The 24,557-nt window shown below is 45.3% G+C and overlaps 1 protein-coding gene across 2 annotated transcripts in view; it reads right to left on the bottom strand.

Annotated features, from left to right (window-relative positions):
* The window catches only part of Kremen1 (kringle containing transmembrane protein 1), a 73,580-nt gene extending 51,415 nt beyond the window's left edge, over nucleotides 1-22,165 (bottom strand). For both annotated transcript variants that reach the window (XM_085692074.2, XM_048449849.3), the window contains exons 1-2: nucleotides 21,988-22,165; nucleotides 2,412-2,574 (exon numbers count right to left, since the gene is read on the bottom strand). In XM_085692074.2, the coding sequence (XP_085548200.1) occupies nucleotides 2,412-2,574; nucleotides 21,988-22,078 (254 nt within the window). In that variant the 5' untranslated portion in view covers nucleotides 22,079-22,165. The remainder of the gene's footprint in view (nucleotides 1-2,411; nucleotides 2,575-21,987) is intronic.
* Nucleotides 22,166-24,557: the final 2,392 nt, after the last annotated feature.

The following is a 24,557-nucleotide window of genomic DNA, read 5'->3' as shown; positions in this document are numbered from 1 at the left end:
AATGCTGGGATCAAAGATGTGTGCCACCATTACCTGGTACAGAGCTTTTTTAAATATGGGTTTTGAAGAATCAAAGCCAGATCTTTGAGCAAGCACTTTACCAAGTTATCTCCCTAGCATTTTTTTAAACATTCACTTACTTATCTGCAGTAAGTCTGTGCACACTTGGGAGTGAGCATGTACCATGGCACACACACAGAGAGCTGGTCCTCTCTTTCTGTCATTGGGTTCAGGGTATTGAACTGAGGTCATCAAGCATGGCAGCAAGCACCTTTCCCCACTAAACCACCTTAGCAGACTGTAAGCTTTGATGTACACAAAATATTAATATGCAGAACTTTGATTAATGAGCCTAAGTAGCACCAACCATAAAACACAAGGACAGGGACTGGAGAGATGGCTCAGAGGTTAAAAGCATGCACTGTTCTCCAGGTAGATCTGGAGTCCAGTTCCCAAAATCCATCTAAGGTAGCTCACAGCCCTCTGTAACTCCAGTTACAGGGGTTTTGGCACTTCTTGCCTTCTGTGGCGCCTGCACTTGTGTACAGACCCATGCAAACACATATAGACACAATTTAAAATAACAAAATATATCTTTAAAAAATACAAATGACAGCAGAGTGGAAAGATGACACACATAGCACTTGGAGGCGTTGCCAGGCAGGGCTCAGGACTATCCAAACACTAAATAAAGCTTTTACTTTGTTTGATTTAGGTTTTTGAGCCAGAATCTTACATAGCCCAAGCTGGCCTCCATCTCAATATGTAGCCAAAGATGACCTTGGACTCTTGATCTTCTTCCCACAACCTCTCAATTGCTGAGATTACAGGTACACAAACAACCATTCCTGGCTTGTAACAAACCTGTAATGCTCTTACAGTGACACACGAAGAACCATAGCGACAGCAAACCTGGGGGTAGTCCGTGGATGCAAGCTAGGATAGAAGTGATGTAAAGAGACATGGACTACAAGCCTGGCAATGGCAAGACACCACAACGGCCCGGGGTGTTAGCCTGGGCATGCGGAGGATGGGAGGTAAACAGTGGCCCACACAATGCAGAAATATATGTGTTGGCTCAGCTGGGTCAACAGTGCCCCATGATTGAGATGTTCATGTACAACAACCAGAACTCAGAGTAGGACTCTGCAATCACTCTTTCTTGCCCTAATGGTGCAGGAGGCAGCCTGTGCACCTGTCCCAAGAATGATTAAATTCAACACATTGCTGAACCATGAGTCATGCTAGCACCATCTCGGGTGTAAGGAGCTGAAAGGTATAAACAAGGCGCTTGGATTTTTTCCTCTAGTTTCTAAAAACTTGTAATTCTATTTTTATCTTTCTGTCTGTTCGTGTGTATGTGTGAACATATATGTACATGTTTGAACCTGTGGATATATGTATGTGGTGGTGTGAGGTTGGCTTTGGAGGCTTTCTCCTTTGATCTCTACATTCTTCACCGAGACAACGTCTCACACTAGTCAATATGGCTCGTCTAGGTAGCCAGAAGGCTCCTGGAATTTCACCTCTGCCTTCTGAGCACTAGAATGGCAGGTGGGCTTTACGACAGCCCAGCATTTACTGGGGTTCTCAGGATCCCAACTCTGAATCTCACTTTTCCACAGGAAGCACCTTAACCACTGGGCATCTAGTAACTCTCTCAGTCTTAGAACCTGATCAAGGCTGGGGCTCATCTCCCAAGAAAATCATAAATATACACCTGAAGATCATGGGGGAGAGATCAGAGTTCCCTGCTGGAGCCCAAAGTGGCACATGCCTGCTGCCTCGCAGCTACCATGCTGAAGAGTAGAGCTACCTGAATCCAGGAGTTCAAGTACAGCCTAGGAACATGGTAGAGGGAGGTTTGGGTCCCAAATAGCCTGAACATTTTCAGCAGCTTTGGTATCCATGAAATGCTCACTGGTGGGAGACTGACCTGAGAAAATCCTCCCAAAGAGACAAGAGAGTGACCAGACAGGACACAGCTCTGAAAGCCAGTATGAAAGCCAACTAAGTTAGAGAAAAGAGAACGAGACAGAGACCGAGAAAGAGACAGACAGGAAGACAGAGGAAGAGACTGATTCATCTTTATGTTTTTATTTCTTGTGTGTGTTTCCCATTGGCAGTAACTGCAGAGGCCAAAAGAAGGTGTCAGATCCCCCAGAACTGTAGTTACAGACTATTCTGAGTGGTATTGTGGGTGCTGCAAACTGAACCTGGGTCCTCTGGAAGAGAGGCCTGTGTTCTTAACCATTGAGCCATCTCTCCAGCGCTGATTAATTCATTTTAATAAGAATGATGTGGCTCTCTGAGTTGGCCAGGAGGAGATAAGAAAGCATTGCTGTTATGAAAAGGGCTGGATAGAACTGGAAGAACCAGAGATCACCCTACAACACTATGTCCCATCTTACCTGCAATAGTTATGCTCACCCAAACCACCTTCCCCACTGGGGTATTTCAGCGTGTTGTATGGATGCTGGAATGTCTCGTTCCAGAACAGACATGGCTTCCCGCCTTGCAGTGCTGTCCAGCTCTGTGTTCCCCTGTAATCTGCACCATTGGCTGTGAAACACTCTGGAAGAAGGAAAAAACAGCATACTAATTTTCTGGCAACATTTATAGTTTCCTCCCTCTCTGATGAATATTTTATTTGTTTTGTTTGGAACAAGCTAGAAAAGGATTGTGTTTGCTAGATCCTGGGCGGCCCGCTGGGCTGAGGGAATCTGCAAAGAGGTGCCCTGCAACGCTAGGCACTGTTGGCAACAGGTTGTTGGGTCACTGGGGCACTCACTTCCCCTTGAAGTCTACAGGTCCCAGTGAGGATAGAAACATGGAGCTGAAATGTACTGGAGCCCATGACGTGAGTCAGGAGACAAACCCTCAAATCTAGAATCGTTGCAAATAGCCACGCACACGGAATTCTGGGCACTCAGAGGGGGCCATTGCTCTCGCCAGCGTCTCTGTGTGGTAACTAGAACCAGGTCACCAGCTGTAACTGAGTGCTCCCCTACAGTCTGAAAGGCTGCTCTGACACTTGGATTTAATAAGGCCATCGGATACAGCAACGCTTTGGAATCCCAATCACACAAATCTGGGAATGACTCACATTCCCTGGTAATGAGGAACAGTCCTCCCTGCGTCGTCTGAGGTGCAACAAAACAGGGGGCAATGGAGGGCGGGGACAGCACGCTCTCTCACCTCCTCCTGCAATGCTTCCCTAGAAAATGTGTGTTGAAAATAGTCCCAGGTCCCATTCCACGAGATGACAAATCCTTGCAGGTGCAATCATGCACTTCTAAAATCCACGTCTCAGGCTCTAGGAGACGGGAGCCGAGGCTGACAAGCTTCCTCCCACACATTGTATGCATTAAATTCACAGAGGTTCATGAGAAAGGCAGAGTACAAAGAGCAATTTTTTTAAATTAGCTTAGTTGAAACTGACAGATAGAAGCACTTCAAACACTTCTTTAAGATGTATCACTAGAACCCTGACAGTCTGGGGGAGTTCCACAGACATTCTTAGCTTTCCTCTGTTTTTCATCCTAGCATACGGCGACCTATAACTTCCGGTAATAAGGACATGATGCTGTCTCCCACTGGGCAGTGCCTGTGCCTGCTCTAGACTACCAGCCGTGTGGACAATAGGAACACAGCTCTATTCTGAAAGATGTTTCTCTGACTACTCAGAAACCGGACATCTTCCTCCCAGTCACACCTTCCTCCTACCAGTTAGGCGCTGTGTTTTGTCTGGAATGGCACCATTTACGGATAGCTCAAATAATCTGAAATCCGAGGAGACACAGAAAACCACAGCAGCTTATGCCTGGTGCAACGTTAACATGCTACATGTGAGTCCTCATGGACAAAAACTCAGAGGTCCTAGAGGACGGCGGCTCAGCATAGAGGGACAGACACAAAGGCTCAGCTCGGGCTCCTGTCTAGGGTTGCCGCTGACCAGCTCTGTGGATAAATGGCCACCATCACACCAGTTCTAGTATCTACGGCATGTTTGAGTGTGCACCAGGCTGTTTGCTCACAGTCCACATGGATATGCCCCACGGGACTCTAGCAGAAGCCTGGCAGTGACATTCTTTCCTTCACCAACAGCAGTTCCCTGCTGACTTCCTGGAACTCCCTTTCTCTTCTCATCTTTAGAACCTCTGTTCTGGCCCCACTAGTCACGAGGGCACAGTTTAGGTCTCAGGGTTGCCTCTTCAGCTATACAACCCACTTTCCACACAGAACTCAAAGGTTCCGGGAGAATGAAGGTTTGTCTTGTGGGTATTTTCAAGGCCTCCCTGCTGTAAGCCCCGCTCTTCCCTTAGTCACTCACTGTGGTCAAACCACACTGGTCTGCTTTTAATCCTGGGAACACACTTCCCCATTTCCTGCCCAAATGCTCTTCCTCTAATATTTCTAGTTGCAAGATAAACACTGCCTCCTCAGAAGCCCCTCTCATCTCTGTCTCTCTCGGCCTCCTTCCTTTGTCTGGTCCACAGTGCTCACTATCACTAGGGATATACATATATCCAGCCCTAAACCCAGATTCCACACACACTCATCTCCTCCCTTCATCATTCCCCAAGCAGTGTGGTCTAACAACCATTCAAATAGCATTCTAATCGTGTTGGGATTCTAAACAATCGAAAGATGACCTAAAGTACACAAAGGGATACACATAAGACATACAAACAAGAACGTGAGAATCTGCATTGTGGAGTCCTCAGAGGACCAGAACAAATACTGCACAGATACCAAGGGGCAACTACATCTGAAGGGATGGGGGGAGGGGGATAATATTTGTGTGGTATGTTCCTCATCAGAGCCTTATTCCAACCTAGGCAATTCTGTTGCCTAATCAGTCTTGGAGTCACAAGACTAGATTCTTTTTATTTATTTACTTATTTATTTTAAGCAGATTGGTATTTATTTATTTTTGTTTTGCTTTTTTTGTTTTGCTTTTCAAGACAGGGTTTCTCTATGTAGCCATGGCTATCCTAGAACTTGTTCTGTAGACCAGGCTGGCCTCAAACTCAGAGATCTGCCTGCCTCTGCCTCCTGAATACTGTGATTAAAGGTGTGTGCCACCACTGATGGCCTTATTTTTTTTTTGTTGTTGTTTTTTAAGGGCTGTTTTTAAAGGACTAGACTTCTATGAATATCAGGCCAACCTCTGTCAACTGCTTTCTGACCTATCTAATCTTACACATCAAAGCATAATGTTGCAGGGCTGGGTGTGGTAACACACACCTTTAGTCCCAGTGTCCAGAGGCAGAGGAAGGTGGGTCTCTAAGAGTTTGAAGCTAGCTACATAGTGAGGCGGTCTCAAAACAACAACAACAACAACAACAACAACAAAAATACATTATGTTGCCTACCTTAAATATAATTAAGAAACACATTTTAAAAAAATGGGGGGGTTGGAGCGTGACTCAGCTGTTAAGAGTGCTTGCTGCTCTTTCAGAAGACCTGAGGTCTGCTCCCAGCACCCAAATTAGTCAGTTTACAACCGCTTGGAATTCCAGCTTCAGAAGATCCAATGCCCTTTCTGGCCTCTGCAGGCACCAACACATGGCACATACTTATACACAAATAGACCACACAAATAAAAGAAAATCAAATCTAAAAGTGGCAAGAAAGCAAGGCATGGCGGAATACACCTGAAATCCCAGCACTTGGGAGACAGAGGCAGGAGGACCAGGAGTTCTGGGTCATCCTTAGCTACAAAGTCAGTTAAAGTCTAGCCTGGGCTACAAACAAGCAAACAGGAAATAAAAAGGCCAATGGCTCACAAGTCATCAAAAGCCATCAAAATAGACTTTAACACCAATAGCCTCAGCAATACACAGCAACCTGCGGGTCATGTTCCCAAGGATTCAGAGGATCTTATTTGTACCACAGAAGAATGTGCCATGAATGGGGTCGAGGTGTCATTTAGCAGCAGGAATGTGCTTTTTCTGGTTCAGTTTGTTTTCCTCAGATTTACTCTTTTTTTTTTTTTTTTTTTGAGAGACAGGGTCTCCTTTAGCTCAAGCTAACCTAGAGCTAACTGAGACTGGCCTTGAATGCCTGGCCCTCCTGCCCCTACCTCTCAAGCAAGTCGTAGGTGTGGTAGGTGGTTCTTGATTCCACTCTAAATAAGCATACTAGATTTTAATGGCATTTTTAAAAACCAGACTTGCCAAGTGCATGTCAATGGTGAGGAAAAGAGAAACAGTGCTAAGGACTGAAAGTTATCTAAGCATTTTGACTGCAGCAGGGTGTGGACCCAGCCTCCCCTCTTCTCTACTGCTGTGAAACTGGCGAAAGCTTTGTCTAGATAAACAAGGAGAGGCTAAAACAACAAAGAAAATCACCTGGAGCCTTGCATATTCACATTTTCAGTACAAGAGAATGAATGAAGGCAAGAGACCTAATGTCTATACCCCATTCATGAATTCATTCAACAGTCACTCAGCCCTTACCACTGCCCAGGGCTGAGCGGATAGACTGGGGATTCTTGGCCTTCCCATGTTAACAGGAAACACAGGTTCATAAACCCCCATCAGTATCAGACAGTGGTCTGTGCTATGAAAAGAAGGGTCCGGCAGGGCCTGGAGAGGAGTCGGCATCTGAGCAGAGATGTGAAGGGCTAACTAGAAAAGAGTGGTAAGAACACTGTGGGCAGGGTACAAGGTGGGCAAGCCCTGGCCAGCAGCACAGAGCCCAGAAAGCTGCTGCTTCTCCGATGGGTGGGGTGACTGCACCAGGACAGGCAGGGTCTCAAGGGTTACACAGACAGGCCCACACTTGAGTGCACACACAGCAAGAAGGGGGTGGAGAGAAAAGGAAGAAATGAAGCAAATTGTTCTCTGACCAAAATCCAGCTGTCAATATAAAATGTACCTTCATTTATATATGTCACTTAAATTACATAATTCAATAATTATACTTAAGAAGAAAATACAAGCCAGGTGGTGGTGGTGCATGCCTTTAACCAAGCACTTGGGAGGCAGAGGCAGGCGGATCTCTGTGAGTTTGAGGCCACCCTGGTCTACAAGAGCTAGTTCCAGGACAGCTAGGGATGTTACAGTGAGAAACCCTGTCTCGAAAAACTAAAATGAAGGAGAAGGAGGAGGAGGAGGAGGAAGAGGAGGAGGAAGAGGAAGAGGAGGAGGAGGAGGAGAAGAAGAAGAAGAAACAAATTAATACAAGCACTGTATTTTATATTTCATGTATAAGCCAAGTGTAATGGTGTACACATTTAATCTCAGCATTCGGGGGGCAGAGGCAGGTGAATCTCTGAGTTTGAGGCCAGCCTGGTCTATGAAGTGAGTTCCAGGACAGTCAGGGACACACAGAGAGACCTTGTCTCAAAAAAGAAAGAGAGAGAGAGAAAGAGGAAGAAAGGAAGGAAGGAAGGAAGGAAGGAAGGAAGGAAGGAAGGAAGGAAGGAAGGAAGGAAGGAAAAGAAAAAATCCTGGTCAAAACTACAAAGCCAGTAAGTTCAGGGCCAGAGCTATGGGCAAAGACTGTCTCATAAAGCCACAGGAAAAAAGGAACCAAACAAAAACACAAAAAACACCTACACCAAAACTATTACAAAGAACATAATTCACCAGAATGAACACAAGGGAAAGAGAAAAGGGCCCAGGTACGTTCTCCAGGCCCTCTAGGAACCACAGGGTATTCCTGAGGTCACACTGCATACATAAAGGGAATGCACACTGCATGAAAAGGACACCCACAGCGCTACCATGGAACTAGAAGTTCACAGTATCACTGAGGTTCAAGAACCTCAGCCTTCTCTTCTGCCCAGTATGCTTTGTCCCAGGCTCCAAAGCAACAACGCCAACAGACCATGGACCGAAGGCTCCCAAAGCGTAAGCCCCAGATATACCTTTCCTTCAGTTGGTGGCCTCAGATAGTAACAGGAAATTGGCTACAAGATGGACATGGTGGCCCATACCTGTGATCCCAGCACTCAGGGTGCTGAGGCAGGAGAACCATTGTGAGTTCCAGATCAGCCCAGATACCAAGGCAAGAGCCTCTCACAGAAGCAAACCCAGTGCTTAGGAGGTGGAGCAGAAGCTCAAATTCCTCCTCAACTACAGAGCAAGTTCAAGGTTAACCTAGGCTACAGAAGACCTAACATACTACTCCAAACTACACATTACTGAGAAAGAATGTTTTCCTCACAGGGAATCTATGGAATTAATGATTTTAGACTAGAATTATAGTTGTATTTCCATGTGACAGGTATGAGAGCCTTAATTCACCAAAACTTAAGTCTGTGTTCTGCATGGGATGATTCAGCACTTCTATGGACCATGTTAGAACTAACTGATTAATTTTAGCCTGCTTTGAAATCAACATGGAAGCTGGGCATGGTGGCTCGCTCAGCATTCAGGAGAAACAGTCAGCTCAAGGCCAGACTTTGTCACAGAGACCCTATGTCCAAAAAAAAAAAAAAAGGGTGAGGTGGCGTGGGAAGAAAAAGAAATCAATATGCAACATACACTTACATTTCTTTGGGACAGGGTCTCACGTAGCACAGACTGGCCTCAAACTTGAGAGATAGCCAAGCTAACCTTAAACCCCCAATCTCCAGTCAGTGCCTCTCAAGTGCTGAGAATATAGGCTTTGGCACCACACCTGACCCTGTGTTTTCAGTCAAGGTCTCCCATTTTAGCAGGCTGGCCTCAAACTCAGCAGAGGAAGCCTCTCTGCCTTGGTCTCTCAAGTACTAGGATTTTAAGTGTGAGTCCATTTGTCTGGCTACCAACTCCAGTGTTTAAAGCAAGATACCAGAGAACATTTTCTGACGAGAGTATCTTCTGGACCTTTTACAATTGCAGATTTATTTATTTATTCTGTGTGTGAACGTACATGTGTGTGGTATATGTATGACGGTCACACTTGGTTCTCTTCCTTTCTCCATGTGGGTCCTAGGGATTAAAATCAGGTCATCAGGCTTAGTGGTAAGTACCCACAGAACCATCTTAACAGTCTTTCCCTTCTTAAATTATCTATGAAGTGCCTGGTCTACGAGAGCTAGTTCCAGGACAGGCTTCAAATCTACAGAGAAACCCTGTCTCAACCCCCCCACCACCAAAAAAGTATCTATGAAGTTTGGTAGGCAGTAATTTATAGAACTACAAAAACTCTTATTTAGAGGAAAGCATGACGATATTATGAAATGTTCATACACCACCTGTTGTTCTGAGGGGTGTCAGCTAAAGTGGGTACTTGAGGGAATATCTTCCAAGCCTGTGCTCCCAGGAAAGCTGCCCTTTGCCTTCAGATATTCCAAAGCACCATGGGATGGTTTAGTTATGAGAGACCCTGTGGTAAAAGGGCTTGTGACCTTGGGAAGGCAGTGGCTCCCAATTTTCCTCCATAAAATGTCACTGAGGCTACAACACGACATCCACAGCCCCGCCCCACTACTCCCAAGAGCACTGATCTCTGCACTCTCTGTAGGAAGGTTATCAGACTTACAGGAGAGAGGCCAATAAGCGGACAAAAGCCCTCTACACATGCAGCACATAACGAGAGTCACTAGAATTGAAGGACAATGACACCGAGATCAATAGTTGGCACTGCATGGTTCAGGTCACCCCAGACACTGGCCTTCACTTCTTTATTTTTTTTCTCTGTGAAACAAGGGGTTTGGGCTCAGAAGGTTTTGATACCCCCTTTATTTTAAACTCTAAGCAGTTACAATTCCTAAGATATAAGAAAATAGAACTAGGATTCAAAAGTCTGGGGTGACTTGAATAGGAAAGACTCACGGCTTAAATTCTCTTCCAGGCTTAAAATTCTACAGTTCTCCATGTCTCTAATGGAGGGAAGAAGTCTGTCACACAGACAAGTGTGACTGACACTTGCCTCCTATTGGGCCTTTGACACACGGCACTTAGGTCCTCCTTCTACTAAAAGGAAATGACATCTTAAACATATAAATTATCCAAAAGGAGGAAAAATAAACAAAAATGAGGAGTTTGACTTCCTTGAAATTCCAGCACTCAGAAGCAGAGGCAGGAGGATTGCTGTGAATTTGGAACGAGCTTGAGCTACATACGGAGTTCCAAGCCCCACATGGCCGTATAGCAAGATTCTATCTCAAACAAAAACAAAAGAAAAGAAGAAAGGGAAGGAAAGGATTAACAGAGGTTTAAGGTTGGATGTATCTGTTTAAATCTGGACTAGGACTGGGAAATGTCATTCACAGAGGACTCTGGAGAAGCCCGCCTACCTTGTGATAGATACATTGTTGCCCTTTTAAATGTTTCCCTTCTAATACCTGTACTCAATCTACATTTAAAATCTCCTTGTTAAAAAAAAAACTCATTATTTTTGAGATAGGGTCTTGCTCTACAGCCCAGGCTGGTTTTCGAACTTGTGGCAATCCTCCTGCTTCAGTCTCCTGAATACTGGAATAGTCATGAGCCTCCATGCCCAGGTAAAACCTTTTGTTGCTGTTGTTGATTTTTAGTAAACTCCAATTTTGCTTCAAAAAAAAATAAATAAATAAAAATAAAATTCTGAGGAGGCATCAGTGCATTGATACTGGATATTTAATGATATCAGGGAATTGCCATGTTTTTAGTCTCCATAATGGCAATAAGTACTGTAATATATATATATATATTACAATATATATTACATAATTATATAATTACAATTAGCTATATATATATATATATATTTCAAAGAATCCTTATCATTTGGAGATAAGAACTGAAACACATACAAATGAAATGAGATGATATCTGAGATTTGTTTTAAAATACTCTAAGTGCTGTGAGGGAGGGCCGAGAATGAAGTAACAGTAACCACAGTTGGGAACTGTGATCCTACACAACAGGTATTTGTGGCTTTCCTGGACCATTTTTGTGCATTTCTCAATATCCCATAATAAAAGAATGGAAGCCACCCTAAAAAATCATTAAATAGCATACTGCTTTGTAATAAATATGCCTTAGCTTCTTGTCAAGAATCATAAACTCAATCAGCCAAGTTTGTAACCATCTAGACTCCAGACGAACATTCACATATTACTTCTTGTATTATACATTAACTTTGCAACGTGAACATAGGGCAAGCTGTACTTCTGCCCAAAGTAGAGTAAGCACATAAATAATCACTATAATCTTTTAGACATCAGTAGCTTTTCTATTAAAATACCTCTCAGAGTTTCCTTTTCATTTAAGGAGACAATGTTCTTTTTGTTTTGTTTTGTTTCTTGTTTTGTTCTCTTTCTTATTGTTTTTATTAAGCTATATATTTTTCTCTGCTCCACTCCCTTCCTCTCCCCTCCCCTTCTACCCTCTCCCATGATCCCCTTGATCCCAATTTACTCAGGAGATCTAGGAGACAATGTTCTTAAAAACAGTAACAGAGGCTGGGCGGTGGTGGTGCACACCTTTAATTCCAGCACTCGGAAGGTAGAGACAGGTGGATCTGTGTGAGTTCGAGGACAGCCTGATCTACAGAGCTAGTTCCAGGACAACCAGGGTTATACAGGGTAACCCTGTATCAAAAACAAAACAATAAAAAAAATAAATACTAAATTATATAAAAGACCATTCCAAGAAAAAAAGCCTATGGTAAGCATAGGACCAGAAGGTTAAATTCAAAATATGACGTAGAGTGGGTCTTATTATTTGTTAAGCAAAAATTTAAAATAAAGCTGAGGACTGGCGAAATGACTCAGTTAATAAAGGCAATTGAAGCTAAGACTAATCATTTAAGTTTGACACTCAGGCCAAGTAGCGATGGCACACGCCTTTAATCCCAGCACTTGGGAGGCAGAGGCCGGTGGAACTCTGTGAGTTTGAGGCCAGCCTGGTCTATATAGTGAGTTCCAAGGACAGGCTCCAAAGCTACACAGAGAAACCCTGTCTCAAAAAAAAAAAAAAAAAAAAAGAAAAAGAAAAAAGAAAAAAAAAGTTTGACACTCCCACATGGTTGAAGTTCCAGAGAGTCAGCTCCAGCAGGCTGTCATCCGACCTCAAACACGAGCATGGGTGCAGCTCAGTCTCTCTGTCTCTCTCTCACATGTACATACACACACACTAAAATATAATTAAATTCCTTTCTAAAATGAAGCTGGAATAAATATACACACCTATAATCCCAAGCACTAAGGAGGCAGAGGCAGGAGGAGTCACATAAATTCTAGGATAGTCAGGGCTTCCTAGCCAAAAATAAATGAACGAACAAACAAATAATTTTTTAAAAAAAACTAGTTGTCAAAATAGAGAAGGTGGCTTGGGAGACGGTCTGCCCCATCTGGCTCTCATCTGGAGTATGCTTCCCTCCCACCCAGGCAGCGCCCACTGGGAAACACGCTATGGGTGTTGCTGCTGACATATGTTTTTGCTGGGAACAGCCACCATGAATATGCAGCAGTGCTTGAGGAATTTCTCCTTACCATTTAGAACAGTGGCTCTCAACCTTCCTAAGGCTTTAACCCTTTAATACAGTTCCTCATCCTGTGCTGACCCCAGTCATAAATCATTTCATTGCTACTTCAGAACCGTAATTTTGCTACTGTTACGAATCATAATGTAAATAACTGATATGTGACCCCCCAAAGGGCTTACACCCCATAGACTGAGAACCGCTGATTTAGGGCATTGTGAATACATATAATCATTTCCCTAGTACACAAAAAATAGTTGGGGTTTGTTTAGTGCTTTTCTTTTTGGTGTTCTGAGGATGGAAGCCTTGAGCATCACACATGCTAAGCATACTTGCCGTCATCCTAGCCCGGCCAGTTTCTGCACTAACTGAGCAGTTCCTAGTGCCTACACAGATAAAACAAGCCTTAGTTTAAGAGGGGTAGTAAGAAGTTACCTGCTCAGCAGAATCCTAAAACGTTTCACTAATAACCGAGTTCCTTGAGGGACTTTATCGGCAGGGTCAAGAGGATATATTCCATCATGCGCTGATGATATGAACCATTTATTTACACATGTAACATGTAAGCACAACAACATACTACACGGGCCTATCTGACCAATGATATGAACCATTCATTTATCCATGTAATATGTGAGCACCATGATGTACTCTACTTGAGGTATTTATCTATAAATAGCCTGTCCAATCTTGAAATTAGATTTCACACAAAAATGTTTTTCACATAAGGAAACAGAAAACATGATATATTTTCAGATATCTGAATTCCGTTTTCTGATGGACAGTATCTCAGTTTACTCTTAAAAAACAAAAATAAACAAAGTCCTCAAGAAGACATAAAGTAAGCTTCTGTAGGGCAGGGACAAGAAGAGGCAGTGCTGCTCCTATAGGAAGGGCACCAACAGATCACAGAGTTCCTGGCGGCTCAGACACTGGCCGCCTGATGTGCCTCAAAGCGCCCAGTTGCCTTCTGGTGAGCTTCTCAAGCATTTCACACTTTTTGTTTTGGGGACCCAGTTCAGGGTACCCTACTGTTATTGTCACACACTGTGTTAAGATCTTTTGTTTTTGTTTGTTTGGCTTTTGGGGGTTTTTTTTGTTGTTTTTTTTTTTCGAGACAGGGTTTCTCTGTAGCTTTGAAGACTGTCCTGGAATGAGCTCTTATAGACCAGGCTGGTCTCGAACTCACAGAGATCCGCCTGCCTCTGCCTCCTGAGTGCTGGGATTAAAGGCATGCGCCACAACCGCCCGTTTGGTTACTGTAATTTCAAAATAAAATTTGGGCACATAGAAAAAAAATAGCCCAGGATAGCCAGGGCTCCACAGAGAAACCCTGTTTTGAGTAAAAAAAAAAAAAAAAGAGAGAGAGAGAGAAAAAGACAGCTCACAGAAAGAGCTGTTTTTGTTTATGTTTGTCAAATGAGGGAAGACAATAAATGTATAGCTGGGGGGTTCTGTTACACAATCAAGTACCCTAGTTTCTTCGCCCGTGGACCAGTCTTTCTGACTGCCTGGTAATCACCTCTGAGAATCAGTTCCAGGAAATTCTGTGTAAGTCAAGTACTTAAAAGTCAAATACTTGTTAATTAAAAAAAAACAAAAACAAAAACAAGCCTGTCAGACCTTGGTGTCCAGCGATTGTCAACCCAGCTGAGGTAGAAGACTGTAAACACAAAGCTAGCCTCTGATACACAGAGATACACTGTCTCCAAACACAAACTAAAGCTGAGGATGTAGCCCAGTTCCGGGTTCTCTCTACATCAGTTAATAAAACAGGCATGGTGACAGATACCTATAACCCCAGGATTCAGAAACCAAAGGCGGAAAAATTATAGCTCAAGACCAGCTTAGGCTACACGAGCTCCTGTCTATGAACAAACAAACAAACAAACAACATAGCAAATTAATAAAATAGACGATAAAGTCGCCCCTGTGCCTTTTGTTTTTTAGGACAGTCTTCTGTAGTCCAGGCTGGTCTTGATTGATGGTCTTCAACACCTAATCTCCCTTGCTTCTACCTTAAAAGATATGGGATTCCAGGTGTGCGGTGACAAAGCATGTTTTACTTGGTGCTGGGAATGAACTCAAAACTTTGTGTGGGCTAGGCCAACATCTTGCCAACTGAGCCATTTTTACATCCTGAGTATGTTGTACGCGGGAAGCACCTGGTTTGCAGCTATCCCTTGCCTCATGGTCATGAGCCATCCTACTTCTTTCTTTGCAGGCCTCAATCAGGACTTCACTCGTGTTAGGCAAGTGATGTGGTCCACTGAGTTACATCTAGAGCCCCTACCAATCCTATTTTGCACTGTCTAAAGCTCTCCATTGGACTAAAAATGCAGTAAATAAACTTTAAATAAATAAATAAATTAAATAAAACCCAGACTCCAGACAAGTTTTATCAGCACTGCCTGTCAGATGATCAGCAAGTTCTCCAATAATGGAGTCCTGCAGGGTGTGGTCCTAGTTTCATGGAAGCCAGGCTCTGGGCTTTCCAGCTCCCTTTACCTGATATGGGAGGGCCAAATAATAGCCGTGTTCCTGAGGGGGGGGGGCTAATTGCCAGGTGGACAAGCTATCTCTGGAGCACATCGACAAAACTAACCCTACAGCAATAGTCGCTGGCTTCTATGCTCTGGCTCAAGGGGGCAAACAAGTCCTAGGGAGAGATAACAGTATGCAGTAGACATTAGATAAGCACTTGTTAATTGATCCCCACATAAAAATCCAACTCAAGAATCACACTTCAGAAACGCTGGCCAGGGAGAGGGTTGGAGCTGAAGGGAGGACTCAGCCCGGTTGTGATCTATGCAGGGAGGAGGGCTGCAGTGCTGTCATCGTAGACACCTGGAACAGAGAGGCCGCGGACAGAGTGTGGCCAACAGAGTAACTTTGACTGCCCAAGGTAGAAAGTCTCATGCAGTGTGTCAGCTCAGCAAATGGAAGCACAAAGTGCTCGGTTACATCTGAGCTTCAGATCAATGCTAAGGAGGGACTGGGGATGTAGTTCAGTAGTAGAGTGCACGCCCAGGCTGTGCAATGTCCTGAATTCTACCCTCAGAAACGAAAAACAAACAAACAAATGCAAATTTTCCCCTTCCCCTAACCCAACTACTGAATAATTTCTTAGACCTATTCTTAAACATTGAATAAGGTACACTAAAACTAAAAAATTACTTTGTGTTTACCCGAATTCAGTTGGGCATCCTATACTTAAATCTGACAATCTTAAGTGGAAGTAGAAAGGCAGGAAATCATAGGCGTCCTCACTCCGTGCAGGTTTACAGAAGGCTATGTATGGAAATGCTAAAGGAACTTAGATGTGGACAACAGAAAATGTGCTTTCTTTCTGAGGGTCTCATGCCAGCCAGGCTAGCCTCAAACTTGCTTTATAACAGAGACTGGCCTTGAACTCCTGACTCCTGCCTCTCCACCTAGAATGTTGGGGTGCTAGGTGTGTGTCACCACATCTAATGTCCTGCGGTTGTTGTTTCTCTTCCTTTCCCTTCTTCTAGATGGGGTTTTGTTTGTGCCTAGGCTAGCTTCAAACTGTTGATTCTTCTGCCTCAGCTTTTCTGAGTGTTGAGAGTGTAGGTTTGTATTGTTATTTCCAGCAAGAATCTACATCTCAGCAGGGTGTGATGGCACATGCCTTTAATCACAGCATGCAGGAGGCAGAGGCAGGTGGATCTCTGTGAGTTCGAGGCCAGTCTGGTCTACAGAGCCAGTTTCAGGACAGGTAAAAATGATGTTGATGTGAGTTGCCTGCTTTTAGGCCACACTGAAAAGACGAAATGATGACACGGGGCAGGTTTTTTTCCTCAGCACCATCTTTATAGATAGGTGATTCTCAGGCATAGGGAACCATACCATACATTCTAGAGTATTTAATAGCACCCAGGCTTCAACCCACTAGACAGTAATAGCATCTCCCACGTAACAATTAAAAAAAATGCCTCCAAGTATTACAAATTATTCCTAGGGAGCAAAATCTCCTTCTGTTGAAATCACTGAGTTAGAAGAAATGGCCAAATGAAGAGAAAGTGTCACATCCATTAGCCAGTGGTCACATAACAAAAGACTGTTCTCAAGGGAGACGTTCTCAGCAATACTGGGGCCCTCCAAAACTCAAACAGGGAGGAGAAAGCCTGGTCACTTCAGCTAAGACAATTAGGAACCCTTCAGCTGCCAGAAGCACTTAGGAAGAATCTTGGGTGAGCCAAGCCAATGACGTCCTGTATAACCATGCATACATCACGCAGGCAGGACGGTGCACCCAGCCTTTGAAGAGGCTCTTTTTAAGCTAACCTCCTCTCCAACTGAACTGTTTCCAAATCTCTTCCTGCCATTTGGAAGCTGAGTGATTCTCAGCTGAAAAGGCCTGTGTGCGCGAGGTGCAGATGGCAGCACTTAGGGCCCTCACCAGATGCTGCAGCCTCTAATTTGATTGAAAGGATATAATTAGACAACAGAAACACTTTAATGAAAGAGCAAAACATGGAGGGAGGGAAGGATTGAAGGCCCTTAACTGATGCCAAAACACCCATCAGTAATAGAGGCTTTGAGTCTGGGGCAAGGCGAGGGGAAAGCCCCCGAAAAAGACAGTCCTCACCCTGTTTATTTCCCCATAGACAGAGAAATGGGGATTTTATTATTGTAGATTTCCACTGTATTTTATGTGGGAACAAACTGATTAGAACCAGAAGATTCTTCGGAAGAACTTCAAAGAAAAATAAATATGACTTCTGTGGTCATTATTAAAAATATTTTTACCAGCCCAGTAATTTTCTTTGAAGATGAATTTTTATAGATTGAACAGCAGCAAGTAATTTACATACTAAGATGGGATTGGCTAGCAATCCCTACTATTCTAGAAGGCTGCCATGTTGGCTGCCATGTTGTTATTTGATTTGGGGATACCAAGAAAGCTACAAACACCATAATGTATCTACTTTGAGGATAAAAAGAAACCACACAGTGTCCTCACACAGGCTGATGGCTACCACCATTATGATTCATCTTTAAAAGTTGCCTATGCTGTCTTTACTCTTTCCTGGCTTTAAAGCTCTGAGTGTGAGTATACTGTTCTGGTTCTAACCAAGAATCTAACCAAACAGAAAGAAATCCAGCCCTCAAAGTCTGCAGTTGCTAATGTGCTGTGACACTCGGGTTTTGGAAGCAGTCACAGCCTCTTCAGTCCACTAGGAACAGGGCCTCGCCCTTGCGGTAAATTGAACAATAAAAGTTTAATGCTTTGGTTATGTGCCAGGGATTAAACTGTGGCAGGAGAATCTGGAAGCTGGTCCTCGCAGGGGAGAACCCCCAAGAGGGTCCTACTGCAGAAGTAAGAGGGACACTGTCAACTCTGCCCATAAGATGGCCATCTTATAAAGTGCCCTCAACTTCATTCCTTTTTCAGGCTGGTACAAGGACAACCTAAGGAGGTGCTTACCTAGAAAGAGGTTGCAGGAGAAGGCAAACTGCATAGAATAACATTTGTACAATGGCCCCTCTTCTCTCCCTGTCCTGGCTGAATACAGACTGTCTTAAGAGGATGAGGTCTAGGGACACGACATCTCATCTTGGGAGGACATTGATGACGACAAGAAAGGGGAAAAAACATGGTTGACCTCAGTGCCCACCATACCTAAAAGAATACTCCTGGGTTCTAGAGCAAGTGTCAAGGTCAAACTGAACACGGAAAGAATGTCATTCATCCTTCTTACCTGTGCAGAGGCTACACCCTGCACCAGTCAGATATGCACCTGCCAAATGGAGACAGAAGCTGGAGGAAGCGCTCCCACCTCTAAACCTGTGCAGGGGTGCTGGGGAACCTCGATTCCTAATATTTGTTCTTATTCAGGAGGTAAAACCTCAGACAAAAGCTAGAGAGGTCAACTGTGGGCCTCTCCCAAGCATTTCCCATGAACTATCCAGCAGGACAAACACAACTGGCTTGATATGTTTCAGTGTTTCAGTTTGTTTTTCAAAATTCTTTAATTTAAAAAATAAAAAACAGCTATCGAAAGCACACTGCTATTTTAACAGGAAAGCAGAAGTGTAGCAGTAAAAGCCAATAGCTTAGGAAGTGCCAGGAGTTTGGACTCTTCCTCCCCTGTCCCCCTTGGTTGTTTCTCTAGGTCTCAGGGCTGGTGCCACCTGCTGCCTGACTTTTTTCTGCAAAACAATTCTCAACCAACATCTGCCGGTATAGTGGAGTGAACACACTAGGGTCGGCGCTGAGGCAGGAATGATTTCCTTAAGCAGTGCACTGAATCACACTGAATTCCCACTTACTAATGATTGGAATTTATGTATACAAGCTTTTCCCAGTTGTATCTTTTTAAAAAATCATGGTAAAATGCAAAATTTACCATTTTAGCTAGCATTTCCCCCCTGCTATATTGTACAGGCAGGCTGCGAGCCTCCAGTTACTCTCTTACTTCAGCCTTCCAAATAGCGAGGGTACAGCGCACGTCACTGTGCCCGACTTGCACGTGTATGTCAAAGTTAATTCATAGTAAAGGGTAAAAGGTTTATCCACTCGCCAAAATCAGCCCTCTTTATTGCTTTTTCCAGATCAGTAAACACTTAAAAGTCAATTCACGTGGACCTAATGCAAGGCTTAGTACATATACAGCCTATGGACCAAATCATGACCCATAAACTAAGTTACGATTAGTTGTGTAAGCTTTTAATTATAAAAATTCAAAAGCACAATATATTGAGACATGTAAAAATGATATAAAGATTCAAATTTCAATGTCCAAAAAGTTTTATTAAAACACAACAATACATTCAGGTGGTACACACCTTTGCTCTCAGCTTTTGGGAGGGAGAGCAGATATTTGTGAGTTCAAGGCCAGCCTGGTAGATAGATAGATAGATAGATAGATAGATAGATGGATGGATGGATGGATGGATGGATGGATGGATGGAGAGAGAGAGAGAGAGAGAGAGAGAGAGAGAGAGAGAGAGAGAGAGACCCTGTCTTGGAAAAAAACAAAAACAAAAAAATAGCAATGCCTGTTCATTTTGTCTTGACTACTTTTGCCTCCAGAGTTGGAGGTAAGTGATTGCAACTGTGGCCATCTATGGCCCACAAAGTCTAAATCATTTACTGTTTTGCCTTGGTCTAGAGCCTCATGAGAGTTCCAGGATCAAAAATTCTAAACTAGGGGCCATCAAGACAGCTCAGGAGGTAAAGGTGTCTGAATCAAGTCTGGAAATATGAATTCAATCTCTGGGACCCACAGAATAGACAAAGAAAATTGGCTCCCAAAAGTGCTCTGACCTCCCTATTCAAGACATTATACCCCCATGTTCATAACCACCAATAAAAAACGCTTTAAAGTTTTTAAATTCTAAACTAAAGATGGTTTACTGCCTACTGCCAAAAAGTCCCAATTTGGATATTATGAAGCTATAAGTTTGTCTTAATCATTTTGCTTTTGGTCCATCTATACTAATCTCTGAGCACATTAATAGCTGTATTGAGCGCACCAACTTGTATTGGTTAGCAGTGAGCCCAAATGCAATACTTTCTTGCTTTAATCCTAGCACTCCGGAGGCAGAGGAGGCAGATCTCAAAGTTTGAGGCCAGCCTGGTCCACAGATAGAGTTCCAGGACAACCAAGGCTACATAGAGAAACTCTGTCTCAAAAACACAAAACAACAAACATAAGATTTATAAAAGGGCTCACTGCTATCTTAAACAACAAATTCCAGACGAGAAGGTAGGGGAGGATGGTGAGAGGCTAGAAAAGACTCTGCCACTAAACCTCCATCTTCCTTCTTATCAGTTGTGAAAGAAGAGAAAGCACGTCAGAAGAAGAATGGAGAGACGGGAGATCATTTGGGGTTGACTACACACTATAATTAGAATAACACAGAAGGGGAATGAGCTAACTGTTTTCATAAAGTCAGCATTCAAAAATGCAAACCACCAGTAATTTAAATATTACAAAGTTGTGCAGAATATAAGTATTGGAATAATTTTTTCCATCCACAAAATTTTAGAGAAAATTATAGTATCACAAAATATGAAATGGTAAGTTTGGCATATTCTCGGTATACAACTTTTTTTTTTTAATTGGAAAGGATTTAACAAACTAGTGGCTAGGCTCTTGACAGTATGTGATGCCGAAAACCATGTGGTGTGTCTCTGAAACTGCTTCTGGAACCAGGGGGGAAATGTCACAAAAGCACTGATGTAGCAGAATGCTAAGAAAGCCCGCTGATGAGAATCTGAAGCACAAACTGTTTCCTAACAGCCACGTATTTGTCCATAGCCAAGACTCCTAAACAAAAGCATCCCAACTTTACCCAAGAGCTGCATCTGACCTAGCATGGCAAAGGTGCCTAGCACATGCCACCTCCCAGCAAGCACTGGCCAATCAGGCTCACATATAGCTTTTCGGAGCTATATTACTGTGCCCTTTCCACAGGGGAAACCAGCTTATTTTTACCCGCACCTCTCTCTCCACAGAGTACACTAAATTCCGAACACATAGATGACAAAGTGGAGCTAAGGGGTTACTAGGTTACAGTTATGTTGACACGTCCTGGCTCTAGGAACGTCCCTCCCTCCTTGCTCACATACTACAAACAGAAGAAGTGGGCAAATTATAGAAATCCCATAGAAGGCACCAATCACCTAGAAACCACTTGTACGGAGCCTCAGTTTTGGAGTGTTGAGAACCCTTCATTCTGCAGTTCCAAAGCCCACCTTTACCTTTTGCCAGGATTCATCATGTAAAAAGCTCAGTATTCCCAGGGTAAACCAGGTGTCTAGTCTTTAGTGAACTGGGAAAGACTATGAAAATATTTTAAGTGTTCACTGACGGCCGTTTGTACATGGTGGTACAGTCTATGCATGTTGCCTACAGTGTATCACCAACACTCGGCACGGGAGTGAGTTATCATCGTCCTCCTTTCTACAGATCTACTAACCGAGGTTCACGGAGCTCAAAGTTTGTCTTTAAATCACACAGAAAATAAGTCTCAGCCTTTTCTCTAATCCAAGCTGGCAAGAAAACAAAGCAAGTCTAGAGTTTTCTTTCATCAGCAAAACCCTGTCTTTGCAACATCCCAATCTGCAACTTAGGGTGGAGACCCCAGCGGCAGGTTCACCAGTATATGCTCAGCACCCAATAACCCGCAAAGAAACTGAACTGGGCCGGACAACATCCTCATGCCTGTTCTTCCACGGGAAGGGAAGGGATTCTGAGGCAAGGAAGGGCGTGGGGAAACTGAGCAGAGCCCCAGCTTCTATCCTGGCTGAGGACACCACTTCGGGCGGACCGCGCGGGGGACTCGGCCTGGGAAGCAGGACGCCGGACACGGCGTAGCCTGCACTGGTACGGGCGACCTTAGCCGTCACGCACCCCTTCCCTCCCGCAAGCAGTGAGCTGAGTCCCGGGAAGTTCGAAGCCGGCGCGCGGAGCAGAGTCCTGGTAACGGGGCAAGCGCATCCACGCCGCGTTCCGGGACAGAAGCTCAGGCATCGCGTTCGCCGGGGTCCACGCGCGAGGGAAGGAGAGCCGGGCGTGGGGAAGGGAGGGCCGGGGTCTCACTCACCGGGGCCGGGGCGGGGGCCGGGCGCGGGCCGGGCCGCCAGAGTGAGCGCAGCGGCGGAGAGCAGCGCGAGGCGGGCGGCGGGCGGCGCCATGGGCCGTCAGTGCGGGACCCCCGGGCGCGGCCCGGGGCAGAGGGGGCAGCACCAGGAGCCGGGGACGGCCATGGGAGCAAGACGGAGCTCAGCGTCGCCCCGCCCCTCCCGGTCGGCCCGCCCCGGCCCGCCCTCCTCAGCGCCGCCCCAGCTGCCGGCCGCCGGCAAGGCTTCAGAGCGGGGCCGATTGCGCATGCTCGCCCTGCCCCGCCGCCTGCCACTCACGCCCCCGAGCCCGCCCCCGCCTCTCCTGACTCCGCCCCCAGGGGCCGCTAGGCGAGGCCACTGGAGGTGAGGCGTCTACAGGTGAGGGTGGGACCTGGGACCCGACCCTGCCTTCATTGAGGGTTGGCGGGGGTGACAAGCCGGACGCCCAATGACCCCAGCTCCACTCTCACCTGGGTCGTGACCCACGCGCGGGCTCCACCACAGCGGTAGTAACCAAACAGCCTTCTCTTGCTAGGCTCATGGTTAGCCAAGGCTTGTTAGACCCCCTCGGCTCGTATCCCACTTGGTCACTCATAAGATCTTGTACAAGTTTAAAGGAAACGGGGCTGCCTTCTGCTAAGTGGAGTGTCAACACCATCTGTTCCCCAAGGCGGTTGTCCAAAATGAGATGGTGCCTGGAAAGCACACACTAGCACAGCAGGAGCTCAAAAAATGTGGAGTTCTTTCTTCCTGGAGAAGTCCTGCAGCTATCAAAGCGACAGCACACTGAGCCCTGTATAGAATCCTATCGCATCCTGTGTCAACTAGGACAACTTATTGTTCTTTTAAAAAATATTTTATTTATTGCCGGGCAGTGGTGGCACATGCCTTTAATCCCAGCACTCAGGAGGCAGGTGGATCTCTGTAAATTAAAGGCCAGCCTGGTCTACAAAGCGAGTTCCAGGACAGTCAGAGCTGTTTGGGGTAAAATATACATACATTATTTTGTCCATGTGTGTATGTGTGTGGGCGCATGCCTGAGGTCAGAGAACCACTTGACAGAGTCCGTTCTCCTTGTACCATGTGGGTTCTGGGAATCGAACTCAGGACGTCAGGCTTCATAACAATTGCCTTTAACTGCTGGGCCATTGTACCAGTTTCTTCTTCTTCTTCTTTATCATTATTTTGAGTCAGGCTCTCACTATGCAGTCCTGGCTGACTTGGAACTATGTAGACCAGGCTGTTCTCGAACTCACGGAGATCTTTCTGCCTATGCTTTCTAAGTGATGGATTAAAGGTGTGTACCCCCACTCTCGGTTAAATTATTTTTGATTATCATAAAATGAGTGACACTATTTATATATTGTATTTGTACAACCATCAGCAAAATAGGGACAATGAAAGACCTCAAGATTCAAAGAGATAGAAGCAACTAAAATGCTCAACTCGATGGGGCAGGCGCTGTGTCTTCTGCACACCAGGGACTGGGGCTCCAGAAAGCTGGGGGCTTAAACTTGGCCTCCGTGAGGCAGGACCTTTTCCCCTCACCCTTCTCTCCCCCACCCCGCCCCGTGTCTCGAATCTCCTTCCTCCTCCTCCTCACACCCCCAGGCAGCTTGGATTTTCCTATTGCTCCCTCCCAAAGCGCCAAGGTGACGCACGACGGGACAGGTCCGGGCCTCACACCGGGAGCTTTCAAGTCCTTGGTCCCGGACAGGCAAGTGCGGGCCTGCGCCCTGATGGGCGGCAGGAACATCTGCCCTCCTGTGCCGACTCACTGCACCCGGAGCAGGGCTGGGCGGTCGTAGCCCTGCGAGATTCCCTGGCCTGCATGGGGTACACCCATTCCTGTGCCCCTTGCCCTCTTGCTGGGCCTGTGTTCCCCCAGCCTTGCCACAATCACGAGGAAGCTTCCAGAGCAGGGGCCCCAAGGGCGTAGCTACCTCCCACGAGGCGCCTGCCTTTCTGTCCCTCTCCACCCACACCATCCAGAGCTGTGGCAAGAAGAATCTTGTTCAATTGTTTGTTTTCCTTGTAGTCCCTGAATTCAAGAACCCTCGGTGCTCCTGAGTGGACGCCCCCACTAACCAGTGGACACACCCTCCACCTGCTAGTGAGAACACAGCTTCCATGTTCCACACGTGGGTCTGTTGTATAATTTTTTTACTCAGGGCCTAACATGAACCATGAATATTGGTCATTACTAAGCAGAGAGAGTTTCTGCCCACAGTTGGAACAAGTGCGGTAAAATTATCACTTAGTATGCGATAACCGCGAAGGACTGCTAACACCCTCTCTAGAGGAAGGGTATGTCACAGCATCCTAACCTGGGATTCCAGCCTCACTTCTGTCCCAGGTGCTTGTGATCTCGGGAGATGCAGCTAGAGCACACAGGATTTGGAAGGCCAGCTGAAGGCAGCTCTCCACAGGGCTGTTTTCTCGGAGGTTGTTACCCAGGTAGGATAGGGCTTTTTGGTGGGATGCCTGCTTTTGAGTCACTCAAGTCCCCGTAGTAAAGCCAAATAAATGTATTGGTTCACAAAACTGGGCG

This window comes from Myodes glareolus, chromosome 8 (genome assembly GCF_982192425.1).
Source record: "Myodes glareolus chromosome 8, mMyoGla1.1, whole genome shotgun sequence".
NCBI classification, from domain to species: Eukaryota; Metazoa; Chordata; class Mammalia; order Rodentia; family Cricetidae; genus Myodes; species Myodes glareolus.
This window is presented reverse-complemented; position numbering and strand designations above follow the sequence as displayed.